The sequence below is a fragment of the Strongyloides ratti genome (genome assembly GCF_001040885.1).
Source record: "Strongyloides ratti genome assembly S_ratti_ED321, chromosome : 1".
In the NCBI taxonomy this organism is placed as follows: Eukaryota; Metazoa; Nematoda; class Chromadorea; order Rhabditida; family Strongyloididae; genus Strongyloides; species Strongyloides ratti.
Window position 1 is genome coordinate 7,645,095 of NC_037307.1, and position 15,135 is coordinate 7,660,229.

The following is a 15,135-nucleotide window of genomic DNA, read 5'->3' on the forward strand; positions in this document are numbered from 1 at the left end:
TATTCATAAATAGAAATATTATTTAAAATAAAGTTTAAAAACAAAACTAAAAAATATCAGAATAATAAATTTTCTGAATCATTAAAATCTCAGGTCTAAAAGTTTTGTTATATCTATCAACACCAATTTTTACAATACTTTTAGCCTCACTTTTATCTATTGCTGCTGTACAAGAGTCAGAATTAAATTTATAGTCAAAAATTGTAACCTTTCGAAGGACAACAAACTGTTCATAAAACAAGACATCATCTTTTTCAATTTGTTTTCCATAAGGAAAAAAAAATAATTGTTCAACACAATAATTGGTAATACCTGACCACCCATATGGTGTATCCTCTAAAACTATACAATTTATGTCATTCTCCTCCAAGGATAACTCTTTTTTATAACTAAAAGATAAATTAAACAGATGAAAAATATTTTAAAATTACCGCATAAGCCAAAATTTAAATTTTTTAACATTTATCACTTGAGAACCTGACCATTTCATTGCGCAATGTAACTTTTTTGATAGAAATTCAATTTTATAAAAATCATTATTATTATTTAATTTCACTTCAGAACTAGGAATATCCAACATGGAATCCCTCAAATCAAAATAAATTTTATTATAAAATTCCAAAAATTATCAACAAATTTTTTATCATTTACCCAAAACTTTTTAATTTTTGTTGGAAAAAAGATACTAGTATAAAGAACATCTAATTTGTATCACATAGAAGTGAAGACATTGATAGATTTTCATGAAAAATATATCTCTGTAAAGAATATTATTTTGAAAGATATTTTTTAAATAAAAAAAAATGGTTTAGGGCATTTTAAGGTAAATAATTGGTATATATTGTTTTAGACATCTTCAATTCATTTTTGTGAAACTTGCCAAAAACCTGTTTCAAAATGTAAAAGATTTAGTTTTTTTTTAGCTCAATACATTTCATGAGATGTAATAAGTATAAAAAATTTTTTTGTCATAATTTATGATTCAATTTATTACCTATTAATATTATATAATTTCATAAATTTTAGTTATTTAAAAAGTAATAGTAAAAAAATGACAATAATACATATGATTAAAAAGTTTTTTTTTTCATTAATCAAAATAACTTTCTTTAATTAATATTTTTATCACAAATATTTTGACAAATTGAGATGATTTAAAATTATTTTTTATAAATATAAAAATATGTACAATTAATTATTACAATATACAAAAAAAAGTTATAATAAAAGAAAAAATTATTAATAGCTAAAATAGGTTCTTGATGTGTTTTCTCCTGTATGTCTTAGACCTATAGAAAAATTTTCTAATTGTACGGAGCCCGTTAAAGTCCCTTCACTAAAATCATTATCATTAAAGTTATCCGTTGTCATACTTCCGTTGTATGAAAAAGGGGTGATTTCCTAAAAGAATTTACAGATAAAGAATTAGAAGAATCAACAGAGTCATTTACTCTCATTGCTTGATAATTTGATACAGGTGATGGTGGATGCCCTGTATATCTATTTACTGATCCTGTATTTCTTAATTTAATCTTAGAATCATTTTCATTATATCCAGGAACATTTGAAATATTACCATCTTCAGAAAAGAATACTAGTGTTGTACACATTATTGCACCAAATAAACCTATCACCATTATAAATAAACCAAATGAGGCAAGATAAAAAGAATAACCATATGATTTCTAAATAAAATATTTTAAAAGTTTTATAAAAAATATAATGGTAGAATTAAAGTACCTCAAATGTATTTTGAACTCCTATTAAATATCTACTTTCTAACATTTCTGCATTAATTACAAATACCGCTAATCCTATTCCAAGTACAAGACCTAAGCTGATAAAAAAAATTATTACTAAATATATTCTTACAAGATAAACAAATAGCTGAATCAAGGATAATTGTTCCAATTTTTCTAAATTTTGGCTTAAAATAAGCCAAAGCAACACCAACAAGTGAGGCATCAGATAAGATTAAAGCAATTATTACTAGTGTCAGGACAGCATAATGCCACCCAAAAAAGTATGGTGTTCGTAATAGTTTTTTTCTACAATCACCAATTAATAAAAATCTACAAACATCAACTTTTTCATAGTAATTCACTACATCATCACTAAAAATATACCAACATTGCCCAGCCCCAGGACAATATAACCATAAACCGGAACTAACTGTTCGATGGACATCAGTATCCTCTGCGACCTGCCAATTAGGAGTTATGAGACCAATAAAAATTAAAAAATTAGCCAAGGCAATTGTTACAAATGTAACAAGTTCAGTTTTTTCTAACCGTGTTGAAAAATTCATCTCTAAAAATAGTTTGATAAAAGTGTAATAAAAAAAATTAAATAATAAATTAAAAGTAACACTAAATTGTCAATTTTTTTTTTTTAAAATTAATGTTCCATTATTTTAAACATCAAATGTTTAATAAGAAAATTATTTAATGTTTACAAAAATTATTTTAAAAATATATATTTATTAATCAACTTTTTATATTAAAAGAAAAAAAAAAGAGAAGTTGTTATAAGTAGTAAAATAAAAGTATTAAAACTATAGAATAATATTTTATTTAAGGTATAACCTTCTATTTAAAAAAAAAAAATTTACATGTTTTCTTACAACTTGAAGGTTAACAAGCCTTTAAATTTTACCAATTGTATTTGTCACTCTCAAACCACTTTTTATCTTGATTTTATGAAATTGTACATGTGATGAAGATAAATAAAAATCAATTTATGGATAGATGGAGTGACTTTGAGTAATATTTTATATAAATAAAATAAGATGTGTTTCGGTAAAAAGTAATATTATGTAGGTATAATTGTTATAGTTAATTTATTATTTATATTGTGAAAAATTAATGAATAGTTTAACTTTAGTATTTATTAAAATAAATAAAATTTAATAATTAGAAAATTATTATATTAATCTAAAATGTTTTACATTTTTAGAAAGAAAATTTCCTCATCTTATGATAATATAGATAATCAAAACAAAAGTTTTAGAACAATAGTTTTACTATCTTTCTATTGTTATTAATGGGAAAAATGTAAATTTTAAAATGGATTTGGGTCAATGCAAAAGGGCTATATGAAACAATTAAAAAGGTAAAATATTTATGTTATTTAAAATATAATTTATATATATATATATATAATAGTATTATGAAATATTATGATAGTATTATATTATATTCAACTATATTTTATTTTTGTTATTTTCTTCCTTTATATATAGAAGAAATTTAATATGATAATAATCTGATTTAAAAATTATGTAATATTAAAAGATCCATAATGTCATTTATATTATAAAATAAAAATTATATATGAAGTTTAATTATACATTTATTATAAGAGTTAATCTAATTAAAACTAAGAACTTTTTTTTATACAGAAACATTTAAAATTAAATACTAGGTAGATGATTATATGATAATATTAATAAATTAATATCTATAATTAAAACGAGGCACTTGATCATACTCTTGCATACGAAAATCTTGACTTCCATGCCATGATCCTGACCCTGTAAAACTATCAGCATACCCATGATAACGTTGAGGTGGTTGTTGTAAAATATTTTCCCGTGGATTATTATAATATTGAAATTCATTAAATATATTTTTATTATATCCATTAAAATTTCTATCATAATCATCAACTCTTTCAATATGTTTGTTCTTAAATTGAATTATTACATGAATTATTGATATTATAAATGATAAAAATAATAATATCCCACCAATTAAATGTACATAAAAAGAATAACCTTTATGTTTTTCATAAATTCCAGACACACTAACATGAAAAAATCTATATTCAACCATATGAGCAAATATTGTAAATATAATAGATGTTATTATATGTATTATTGATGTTATTCCAATAGTTATTGTATAAAATAAAGCACATTTTTTAGCAATTGGTTGATAAAATGATGAACAAAATGTAAATAATCCAATGATACCTATTAATTGTCCACATAAAATAGAATATAATAATTTTCTTTGCCATGAATAAAATGGTGGTGTTCGAAAATTTACCAATTCTGTTGATGTATAAAAGTTATAATCTGTCTCAGAAAATGTATAAGTACATGTATACATACCAGATGGTCTAAAAAAAAATTTATTTATTTATTATATCATAAAAAAATATATATTATTAAATAAAAAATAAATAAAAAAATTTTTTTTTACATACCTTGTTTGACAATTAATCCATAAACCACTTTGTATAAGTTGTTGAAGTTCTCTAGCATAAACAACTTGCCAGGATGGTGTAGCAATACCAATAAAACATAATATTAAACCAATAATTGCTATAATAACTGCTGGTACCAATAATGTACAAGAAATACTATTTTTACTCATTATTAAATCAAAATAATTTAATTTTTTTTTTTTAGAAAATAAACTTTATTAATAAGAAAAAGTTTTTGTAATATAATAGCACAAAGTCATATGGCACACATGCCGAATATATATTATATAGTAATAATAACACAATTACATCAACTATGTATAAACCCACTTTTTATAGATGAATTACTCTTTGAGGTACTCTTTTGATTTAAACATACATTTAATAAAAATTCACTAATGACCTTGACATAAAGATTTTCTTCACCTTAATAAAAATTTTTATCTTTTCTAAAATTGATTGAAAATGTTTTTAGAACAAGAAATTGTAATGAGTAATCATTTATATACAGGAAAAAAAATAATATATCGTTAATGTAATATTACACATTATAGAAGAAAAAAAATTTTTTTAATTTAACAAATATTTAATACTTTGTTAAATTAATGAATTGGGTAAATTATATATATATATAATTTTTTTAATATAAATAGAACGAAGAAATATTATAAAATGATTAGTCTTATTTTAATTATAAAATAATACTTTTATTAAAATATAATTATTATAATATATCTAAATTCTAACAAAAAAAAATTTATAAAATGTTTATCAATGTAAATTGTATGATAATAGTCTTAGTGGCAGTAACTACTACTTGGTATGTTTATACATATATATATAAATATGTATATATATATATATATATATATATGAATATTCATTAAAATAATGGTACTTTATTTTTTATAGTAGTGCAGGAGGATATCAAAGACCAATGGAAATTGAACCACAACCAAATTTTGAAGCTCCTCCACAATATGGAGGTTATAGAAAACCATATAATAATATGCCACCAGAAATACCACCACAATTCCCATCAAAATATAATGAACCACCTGTTCAATCAAGTTATGGAACATTTAACCAACCTCCAGTACCATCAGAAGGACCATTTAATTCTCCTCCAATTCCATCAGACCAACAATTCAATCCTCAACCACCAATAGATGTTGGTGGTAATTCATATTTACCACCAAATAATGGATACATTAATCCTGAACAAATGCCTTACAGATCAAGGGGAGGCTATTACAGAGGTTAAAGATATTAAAAAAAAAAACCAATTTCACAATTTTTTATATCAATAACTATTACAAAATAAAAAAAAAAGAAACCATAATATCAGAAGGTGTAAAATAATATTGGTAAATAATGTTATATATCTTTTTATAAAATTAATATGAAAAAAGAAACTTTAATCATTAATAAAAATTTATATAAATAGCTTGAATCTATTCTTGTAATTATTATTATTTCTTGAATAATATTTTCTATTAGAAAATTGTTGATACAAATTTGGATAAAGATCTTTTAAATTTTTTAATGAAATAATTTTACCTATCTCATTTATCTCCTCATTTAAAGTATTTCTATTTTCACTGATGTTGTCCTGTGACCAGACAATATTAAAAAGAATAAAGTTTAAAGAAAATATTAGGAGAATAATAAAATTTAATTTATTTGATTTCATCTTTTTTTTTTCTTCTGAAATAAAAAATTTTTAAGATACTAATTTATGATAAGGAAGAAAAAATGGTAAAAAATTTTTATTTTTTGAAAAATTAAATTCGGCAAATGGTAAAAATTTATATAAAAACAAAATTTTTTAGTATAATACTATAGATAACATCTATGATTATGGGACCAATAAATTCTGTAAATATTTCTTTTAAGTTATATATATATATATTTTTTTTGTTTATACAATAATAAAATTTAGAAAACATTTTTTTTATATCAAAATTAATTAAAATGTTAAAAATAAATTTCAAAAAAAAAAAAGTCAGGGAACACTTTATAAAATGAGGTAAGATAATCTACATAAAAATATAAAAGAATAAAGATATTTTGTATATTTATTCATTAAGCTAACTAAACCTTTATAAATTTTTAAAAAAATTAACAGTATATATAATTGAGGTTTTGAAATATTCAATTGACGTAATTGAAGTTATTATTTATTAAAAAATATTTAAAATTTTCTGATAGATTAGTTAATTAATAATGACACTTTTAAAAATAGACAAAAAAAAGATATATTGTAATTTTTAAAATTTTTGTTAAATATATGTATATTCTTAAGTATTTAGTTTCTAGGCTTGAATCATTAGTTGAAATTTGAGATATACATTCTTATCATTGTTAAGATAAATTAATATTTTTGGAGTAGAATAATAATTATTATATATCATAGATAATAAAACAAAATTTTTTTTGCAACATAGATAATTTTTCTTTAAAAATTGTCAAAATTAAGGTTATATATATTGTTATAAAATTGGCTAATTTTAGCAAGTATTATTTAATAATAAACAAAATTTAATTTTATATTAAATTATCCAATTAATTGTTAATTTAACTCAATAACATATATTAATAAATTAATTCATAATTTATAAAACTTTAATGTTTCTAAAAATAAAGAAAAAAATTACTTTACTTGATAAATTTAAGATTTAAGATTCAGAATTTTTTAATAATGTGTAAAAATGATATGGTAAATCTTTCACTATTTATTATTTAAATCTATTGTGAATTTAAAAAAAAAAAAGATTATTTTAAATATGGAAAAATATTTGCCAAAGGAAATAATTAATTTTTTTTATATATAAATTTACAATTTTGAATTTTACACATATATTATATATATATGTTATGTTTTTTAGCCTTTGTTTTGAAGGCACAAATATTTGGTTTAAAATTTCATCACTTTTAATGTTTCCAATCACACCTTCAACTTCTTGTGCTTTTATTGTCAACTTTTTGATGTTTAAGAGGTATTTAAAAAATTTACACTTATAACTTTTTGGATATTTTAAAAATATAATATTATTATATCTATACTAAATTTATGATGCAATTATGATGACTTCTCTTTTTTTGAGAAACACTAATTGTGTAGGAGTAAATTTTGTTATCAAAGAACAAAAAACGAAACAACTTTATTGCCATATGACTTTTATTAATTATATTTTGTTTAAAACTTCAATCCAAAAATGGTTTTTATTAAAATTATCCATACAATATAACATTTTTTAATTTATAACTTTAGTAGTTATTTAATTAAATTATTAAATAAAAAATTTAAACATTTTTAACATTTTTCTTTGTAATACTTTTTAATTTTTATCAAGAATAATTTTTAAAATCTCAAAATCTAAATTTGTTTTTCTTGTTATTATAAGTAAAATGTTAAATAAATAATTTAAAATGCAAATGATTGGATAGTGTTTTTAAAGTTTTGATATAAAAAGTCTAGAAAAAATTTTTTGAATATTTAAAATTTTTTTTAAATTAAATTTTTTCTTTGATTGGAAGTAGACTACTTTTTAAAAATAAAATAATTGGTGTTTTTCAAAAATGATTAATCTAATAATAATGATATCATTTTATTTTATCGATTATTTAAAAAAACAATTTTTGTTCAATGGTGTTCTAAAGAAGGGTAAACAGAATTGAGTAGTTGATATTTAAATTAACAAAATCCCAAAAATACATATGATTGTAAAAGGTAAACTTAGTAGACAAATAAAATTTCAACTCTTCTTTCACAACACATATGAAGATTCTTTGTAAATCAAATTTTTTTTTTCAAAATGTTATAAAAAATTACACTTACAGTACTGTAGTTAATACATCATTTGTAAACATTTTTTTATCTTAATTTACAATTAAACAAAATTATTAAACCAAAAAAACTTTACAACACCTATTTTTTTTCCTATTATTCTTTAATATTTATGTAAGTCATATTTTTAAAATATATAATTACATAAAAATTTATAATTATATTCAGGTTTATTTTCAACCATATTGTAATAAAACTTAAAATAAAATTATTTTCAAGTACAAAATAAAAATTTATATAAATGTTATAATTTTCAATATTCTATTTACAAAAAAAAAATGATGAGTTTACAGATAATTATAATTCAATATTTAGTTATTGAATAATACGGAAGGAATGTTTATATTTAATAATATTATATTTTTCACTATATATCTTTTCCATTGAAACTATCAGTAGTGACCATTAGTTGTTGATCTTTGTAAAATTACACGGCTATCTGAGCTAAAATTTGTTATTATTTGAATAAAAAATAGCAAATGCAAAAAAACAAACTTTAGCATTAGTGTAAAAAAATAAGAAGCTTAAGCAGTGCAAGGAAATTGGAACTTATTTAACTTGTCTTTTCTGAGGAAAAGTATTACTCCATCAATTAAATATAAAAATGCTGATAAGAATAAGAATGCTGCTGCTGCAGCCCAACCTTTGACAACGAATGCCGTCTCACAACCAGCAATACCAGCACATCCAGAAAATATTCCATTTCCGATTTGGCGGATGAATGGTCCCATGTGATCAAAACCTGTTGCATACCATGTTTCTACAGCACCTAACACCACAAATGCTATCATACAAAAACCTAAAAGTGCTATTTGCTATAAAAAAAAAATAATATAAAGTATGTCTGTATCAAGTTAACTTACTGGTATCAAAAAATTTCTTCCTGATGTTATGTATAAACATGAAAAAACAAGTGGTGGTAAGGCAAATACAATACCTAATATTAATATAGCTAATTGTCCCCAAACATTTTGTCCTTTAAATTGAAAATGTAAAGCACTATTCCATCTATCAATATTCATTGGAAATAGGGCATTGTTACTGGGGCAAATTTCTTGTGATGCTGATTGTCCATTTATAGTTCTCCAAAAACATACACCAGGTGCTGTCATAATAAGAATCATTGTTACGATTCCAAGAATCTAATAAAAATTAAAAAAAAATAATAATACATAATAAAGCAAATATTTAAACATACCAAAACAAATGCTCTGATAGCAAAAGAAATCATGGATAATACGTGACTAGAGCCCATTCTAAAAATCTACAAATATATATATATATATAAATATATTTTTAAATTTAATAAATATAAAAGAACTCGTAAACAATGTAATATTTGTGTACAAATATCTTAACGTAATCATTAAGAATACTTGATATTTAAATGGTAACAAAATCATATCATTAATTGAATTGTTGTATGACTCAGAATAATTGTTTATTAATACCTCACTTTTTATATGACTTCTTGAATAAATTTTAAAGTATTCTTCCTATATATATATATATATTTATTATAAAATATTTTATATTATTATTATTAAAGTAAAGAATATAAATATTATAAATAATTAAATAAATCATTACAAAATGAGTTATATATGAGGGAATAATATAAATGAAAGTGATATAGTCATCATTAAATTATCTATATTAAGTGATAAAATCTAAACAGAACTGCCTGTATTTGTTACCTTATGCATATAATTATGATAAACAGATTTCATTTACATATCAAGTTTTATTATGGGCAGTTAATTTGAAGTTTACTATAAAACTAAACTACTCCCTCTTTTTATTAACTTTATCTAGCAAAAGTTTGTAAACTTAATCTTTAAATGTAGTATTTTTTTTTTGATCTAGTTGTCCATATAAGCCTAAATCTGTTTTCCATGGACTTTCATAAAGACTTTATATTAAAAATTTTTATATAAAATAAATAGGTGAGTAATAACTTATTTTATTGCAATATCAAAAAGCATAACATATCCGGATTAATAATGAAGGCCAATACTATTATTTATGTTGTACCGTCATACGATTACGATTAGCAAAAATAATATATTATGAATTGCATATATAGTATATTAAACTTAATTCATGCATCATTTATACTTTTCAATAAGGATCATCATTGTTAGGTAGATAAACAGTAAAATATTTTTGATAGAACCGGAAATATTGAATAGAGAAATATTATTTAATTTATAAAATATAAAGTAAATTATAAAAGAAAGGGTTATTATTATAATAAAATTTATTATATATAATTTTTTTTTTACAAAAAAATTTATTAATAAAAAAAAACAAATCTTAACAATAAATAAAACCATTAACAATGTTGTTTTTTTTTTCTTTCTTTTCTATATTTATTAGGAAAATATAAAAAATTTAAATATTTACAAATTAAAAAAAAAGAATTTTAACTTTTATTTATTTTATATAAAAATTTATACAATTATTAATTTTTTTTTTATAATACATTCATTGAATGTTACAGACAGCAGAAGAGTTATTACCTTTAATTTTATGAATACTTTTTATTTTTTCACTGTTATTACGTGAACTTTTTTCACTTTTAATTTTTTTATCTATTTTACTTGTGGAGACTTTTCTTGTTTCTTTAGTTTTTTCCCAAATTTTCATTTTTTCTGGTGCTGAGATATTTATTTTATTGACAATTTCTGTGACAAACTCATCAATATTATTATAATTTTTAAAATTTATACTAATATAATGACAATCAGGTGAGATTGCCTTTGCCAAGTTTTCTCCCTGTTGTGGTGTTATTTTTGTCATTAATAAATCTTCTGAAATCTGTTTAATTTTTTCCATAGAATTACGTCTTGATACCCGGTAACTTTGAGTAGGTGATTCAGATTCGTAACCTTCAGATATGGAGGAAATTTGATCAGAGGATTCGTTGATGTCATCTATTAGTGATGGATCTTCATTACTGATCAAATATATTGGTGTCTAAATAAATAAAAATATATATTATATAATAAAAATAAACATACAAATTTTTTATCTTTTTTTCTTCTTTTAAAATCATCAACACAATTAACTAATTGATGGTATCCTTCCATCAATACTGAAGTATAAAATAATATAATACCCTCAGCTTTTCTTATTGCCATTTCACGAGCCCCTGTATGTTCTGTTCCAAGTTCAAATATTTCTAAAACAATTTCTGAATTATCTACTAAAAAGTTAAAATAATGAATATCTTGATATTTAACATGCTTCTCATATTTAATACATGTTTCTTTTAATTTTTGAAGCTGAAAAAAAAAATGATTATTTTTATTAGGATTCATTAAATTAATACTTACAAATACATTTTTACTATGATCACCAATAAATGCTATCTTATATTCAGGTAAAGTCTTTTTTTTAATAACTTTTTCTTCAATACTTTCAATTTCTGGATCTAAAAAATCTGATACTTGAGTAATAGTTTTTTCAGCCATAATTTTATTATTTATTGTCATTTTAAGTATCAAAATATTACAAAGATATTAATTTTTTTTTTGATAATTAATAGTTAATTCTAAAAATTAAATTATATTTTAATGGATAACAAAATCCTATTATTAATAATTTTTCATGTATAATTTTGTCAATAAACAATTTTTAGATAAAACAGTTAGATTGTAAAAAAATATAAAGAGTAATATATTTAATTTTAATGGTTACCGTGCTAAAAAATTATTTATCAATGACTATTAGTATTGCTACTTTTAAGAACAGGCTTTTTAACTAAAAAAAAACAATAAAAATATAGTTAACAATATGTTAGATATCATACGACAAATTTATTCACACATTATATTTTATACATATAAATACAAATAGATATGTGTAGTCTAGTGATCAACATGAGTAATAAAAAAAACTTTATAATATTCTAATGGTATCATTTCATATTTAAGTATTAAACAACCACAATATTTAAAATCCATACTGTTTAAATATCGTTACTAAAATCTATATATATTCAAGAATAGGATGAAATATAAAAATTTTCCTTTTTTTGTAGTTATTAATCACTTAAAATTTGTATTTACTTATGTTCAAAGTCTGATAACGCAATATTTTAAAAGAAAAATTTATTTGTATACGGAAATATAAATAATTGTTGAGGAGATTTTTCATTAAATTTAATTTATCTTTTTATTTAAAAAAAAAGGAATATTAAAAATCTGTTTAAATTATACTAAAGTTTTTTCTATTATAAGAATACAGGTGCTTTTTTATTTGAAGAAGAGGTTAAAAATGTGTGGGAAATAATATAATCCAGTGGAAAAAAAAAAGATTTTTATTTGAAAGACAACGTTAAGTTGGAGAATTTTCATTTTTAAATTAACTTTTTTTTTTCATAATTATATTTAAACAAATATAATAATTTGAACTGGAGAAATATATATATATGTATATTAATAAATGTATAAATGTATATACAAAATCTTAAGTTAAAAAAAAAGTGATAAAAAATTTATATTTCTTAATATTTCTAATGATAAAACTTTAACACATTTATCTATTCACGTTAAAATTAATCAACAAAGTTCTTAATTGTCATTTAAATAATTTTTTGATAAGACTTTTAAAGTAGACTCAATTTTTCTAAATATATTCATAACTTTTTTTTAATAGAAAATATATAGACTAAAGATATTTTAATATAGAATTTTAAAGTTAATTATTAATTAAATTATAATATAAGAGTTACACATAATAATATATAATGCTTACTACAATTTAAATATACCTAAGTAAAGATATTTGTTATTTTGTGCATAAAGTGTTTTAATTTTATGCGATATTTAAATTGATGTATACTTTTTTTTTTTGTTGATAAAATAATATATTTGTATCATATTATAAAAATATTATTTTTATATTAATATTAATATTAAAAATAGAAGTTTAAATAAGCGTTAATAAATTAATCCTGTATAAAAGTATTTTAAAAATTTTTATATTATATAGATATACTTATTAATAAAAATATTATAATAATAATATAATATTTATTTATATAAAATATTACTGTTTAAATAGAAGAAAAAAGTTTGTATTTATTAAATTACAACATTCAAAATTTTTAATTCTTTTGATGCTTTTTCTTTTTTTTTTTTTTAAATATTTCAAAGAATTTAAAAAATTATTAGGAATTTAAAGTATTTAGATGAATTTTGGCCTACTTTACAATATATTAAAAAGATTTCAATTTTTTAAATGAAAATTATATGCTATGGTTTATTATTAATCAAAAAAAAATTTCAACTTTAGGAGGTCAACAATATGATAAAGTCATTAGTCAACAATTGCTCATGATAATGTGTATATTCATATTTGCATTATATATTAAATTATATCAATATCTATTTGATTTTTTATCAAACTTTTTTTTTTGACTAAATCCTGATATCTTATTAAGTTAATATTTTGTCAAACTAATAATGAAAAAAAAAAACCTTTTATTTTTGTTAAACCTATATGTTATTGAGAATTAAAAATAAGTATTTGGTTTATTGTTATATAAGAAAAATTGAAATATTACTTTTCTTGACAATCTTTAATGTTAGTGTCTACTATCAAAGATTTTTTTTCCGTGATTTATTTACTTTATATAATAAACATTTCTAGATTGTACTAAAGTTAAAAATAAAACTAAAGAGTAAAATTAAAATGAAAAAAGTGTATCTGAATTAACTTGTCAAAACTTATAGTACATACTATTTAAGTCTTAAAAACTAAAATTGTAATTGAAAACTGCTTTATTAGTTTTTTAATAAAAATTTATCTATCATTAATATAGAGAAGATTTATTAAACCTGTATATAGCTTCTTTATATATAATAAAATTAGTTATTAAAGTTAAAAAAAGTGTAAAATTAGTAACTTAAGAAAATCTATAAATTAAACATATATAATATTTAAAGTGAATCATTTTTTTATATTTCCAGAAAATGATTAAATAAATATGTTATATAAAATTTTTATTTAACTTTTTTAAAATAAAAAAAAGTTTTGTAATTAATATATTTAAAAATAAAAATTATACCTTAAAATAATATAATATATAATGTAAATAAAATTTATATTTCAATAACAATATTGATAAAATTGAAATATAAAAAAAAAACACCGGATTGTACCTAATATAAAAAAGGATGTTTAAAATCTAAAATTTAAAGACAAAAACATCAAAAAATAAAATAGCTAATAAAAGGTTAATTATTTAAATATTAATAGAAAAGTGAAATATAATTGAAAAAAAAAATAAATAAATGGAATATAATCTTATTATAAAGTTTATTTATTAACAATACTTTAAGCATAAAAAGATTAATTTTTCTAAACTAATATATAAAAAAAAATACTTTTTCTAAAACAAATATTTCCAAGAAATAACAATCTTTCTAATATATTATTATAAAATATTTTTATTGCAAAAATAGAAGAAATGCCGTTTTAATTATTAGATACATATATAGATATAGAAATAGATATATATATATCCCTCATAACAAAAATTAAAAATTGTAATTAAAAAAAAAATGTTAGTAATAATAATAATTTTAAAAATAGATTAAAAATATAAACTAAAAAACCTTTATAATAAAAAAAATAGTACAATGGTTTGTGTTATTTTAAAAATATATAATTAAAGATAAAAAAAAAATATCAAGATAAACCTTTTCATATTTAACACCTTCACATGTTAATAAGTAATTCTAAAAAAGATTTTTTCTTCTATTAATGTGATATTTGATACATTATTATATACTCATGTATGGGTATTAAATTATATAAATAAAATTAATGGTGGAAAGAGGAAATTTTTATTTTTTCTTACATGAAAAATAAATAACAAAGTAGTAATAAATTATAATGTATAATGAAATTTTTTTTATCATTTTATTGGTAAAAGTATAAATTATCGATAAAAAGTAAATTATAATTGAAACATATAAATATATTAAAATGACGACAAATTAATTTTCTTATCATTTTAATTTATGTAAAAATAATTTATTTTAAAATTTTACTTTAAAGATAAA

The 15,135-nt window shown here is 19.8% G+C and overlaps 6 protein-coding genes across 6 annotated transcripts; 1 reads left to right on the top strand and 5 right to left on the bottom strand.

Annotated features, from left to right (window-relative positions):
* Nucleotides 1-46: 46 nt before the first annotated feature.
* Nucleotides 47-580, bottom strand: SRAE_1000236600 (Hypothetical protein; the record flags this gene model as incomplete). The annotated part of the gene is made up of 2 exons (XM_024649434.1): nt 47-389; nt 432-580. The coding sequence occupies 2 exons, from the start codon at nt 578-580 to the stop codon at nt 47-49; spliced, it is 492 nt and encodes a 163-aa protein (XP_024503312.1).
* Nucleotides 581-1,239: 659 nt separating this feature from the next.
* On the bottom strand, nt 1,240-2,308 carry SRAE_1000236700 (Clc protein-like family-containing protein; the record flags this gene model as incomplete). The annotated part of the gene is made up of 4 exons (XM_024649435.1): nt 1,240-1,401; nt 1,452-1,685; nt 1,741-1,832; nt 1,873-2,308. 4 exons carry the CDS (start codon nt 2,306-2,308, stop codon nt 1,240-1,242), a joined length of 924 nt encoding a protein of 307 aa, XP_024503313.1.
* A 1,144-nt stretch (nt 2,309-3,452) lies between these two features.
* Nucleotides 3,453-4,379, bottom strand: SRAE_1000236800 (Clc protein-like family-containing protein; the record flags this gene model as incomplete). The annotated part of the gene is made up of 2 exons (XM_024649436.1): nt 3,453-4,122; nt 4,210-4,379. 2 exons carry the CDS (start codon nt 4,377-4,379, stop codon nt 3,453-3,455), a joined length of 840 nt encoding a protein of 279 aa, XP_024503314.1.
* Nucleotides 4,380-4,994: 615 nt separating this feature from the next.
* On the top strand, nt 4,995-5,473 carry SRAE_1000236900 (Hypothetical protein; the record flags this gene model as incomplete). Its single annotated transcript, XM_024649437.1, has 2 exons — nt 4,995-5,029; nt 5,122-5,473. 2 exons carry the CDS (start codon nt 4,995-4,997, stop codon nt 5,471-5,473), a joined length of 387 nt encoding a protein of 128 aa, XP_024503315.1.
* Nucleotides 5,474-8,451: 2,978 nt separating this feature from the next.
* Nucleotides 8,452-9,290, bottom strand: SRAE_1000237000 (Hypothetical protein; the record flags this gene model as incomplete). The annotated part of the gene is made up of 4 exons (XM_024649438.1): nt 8,452-8,503; nt 8,618-8,874; nt 8,923-9,201; nt 9,258-9,290. 4 exons carry the CDS (start codon nt 9,288-9,290, stop codon nt 8,452-8,454), a joined length of 621 nt encoding a protein of 206 aa, XP_024503316.1.
* Nucleotides 9,291-10,546: 1,256 nt separating this feature from the next.
* On the bottom strand, nt 10,547-11,535 carry SRAE_1000237100 (Small GTPase superfamily and Small GTPase superfamily, Ras type and P-loop containing nucleoside triphosphate hydrolase domain-containing protein; the record flags this gene model as incomplete). The annotated part of the gene is made up of 3 exons (XM_024649439.1): nt 10,547-11,038; nt 11,083-11,346; nt 11,398-11,535. The coding sequence occupies 3 exons, from the start codon at nt 11,533-11,535 to the stop codon at nt 10,547-10,549; spliced, it is 894 nt and encodes a 297-aa protein (XP_024503317.1).
* Between the last annotated feature and the right edge of the window lie 3,600 nt (nt 11,536-15,135).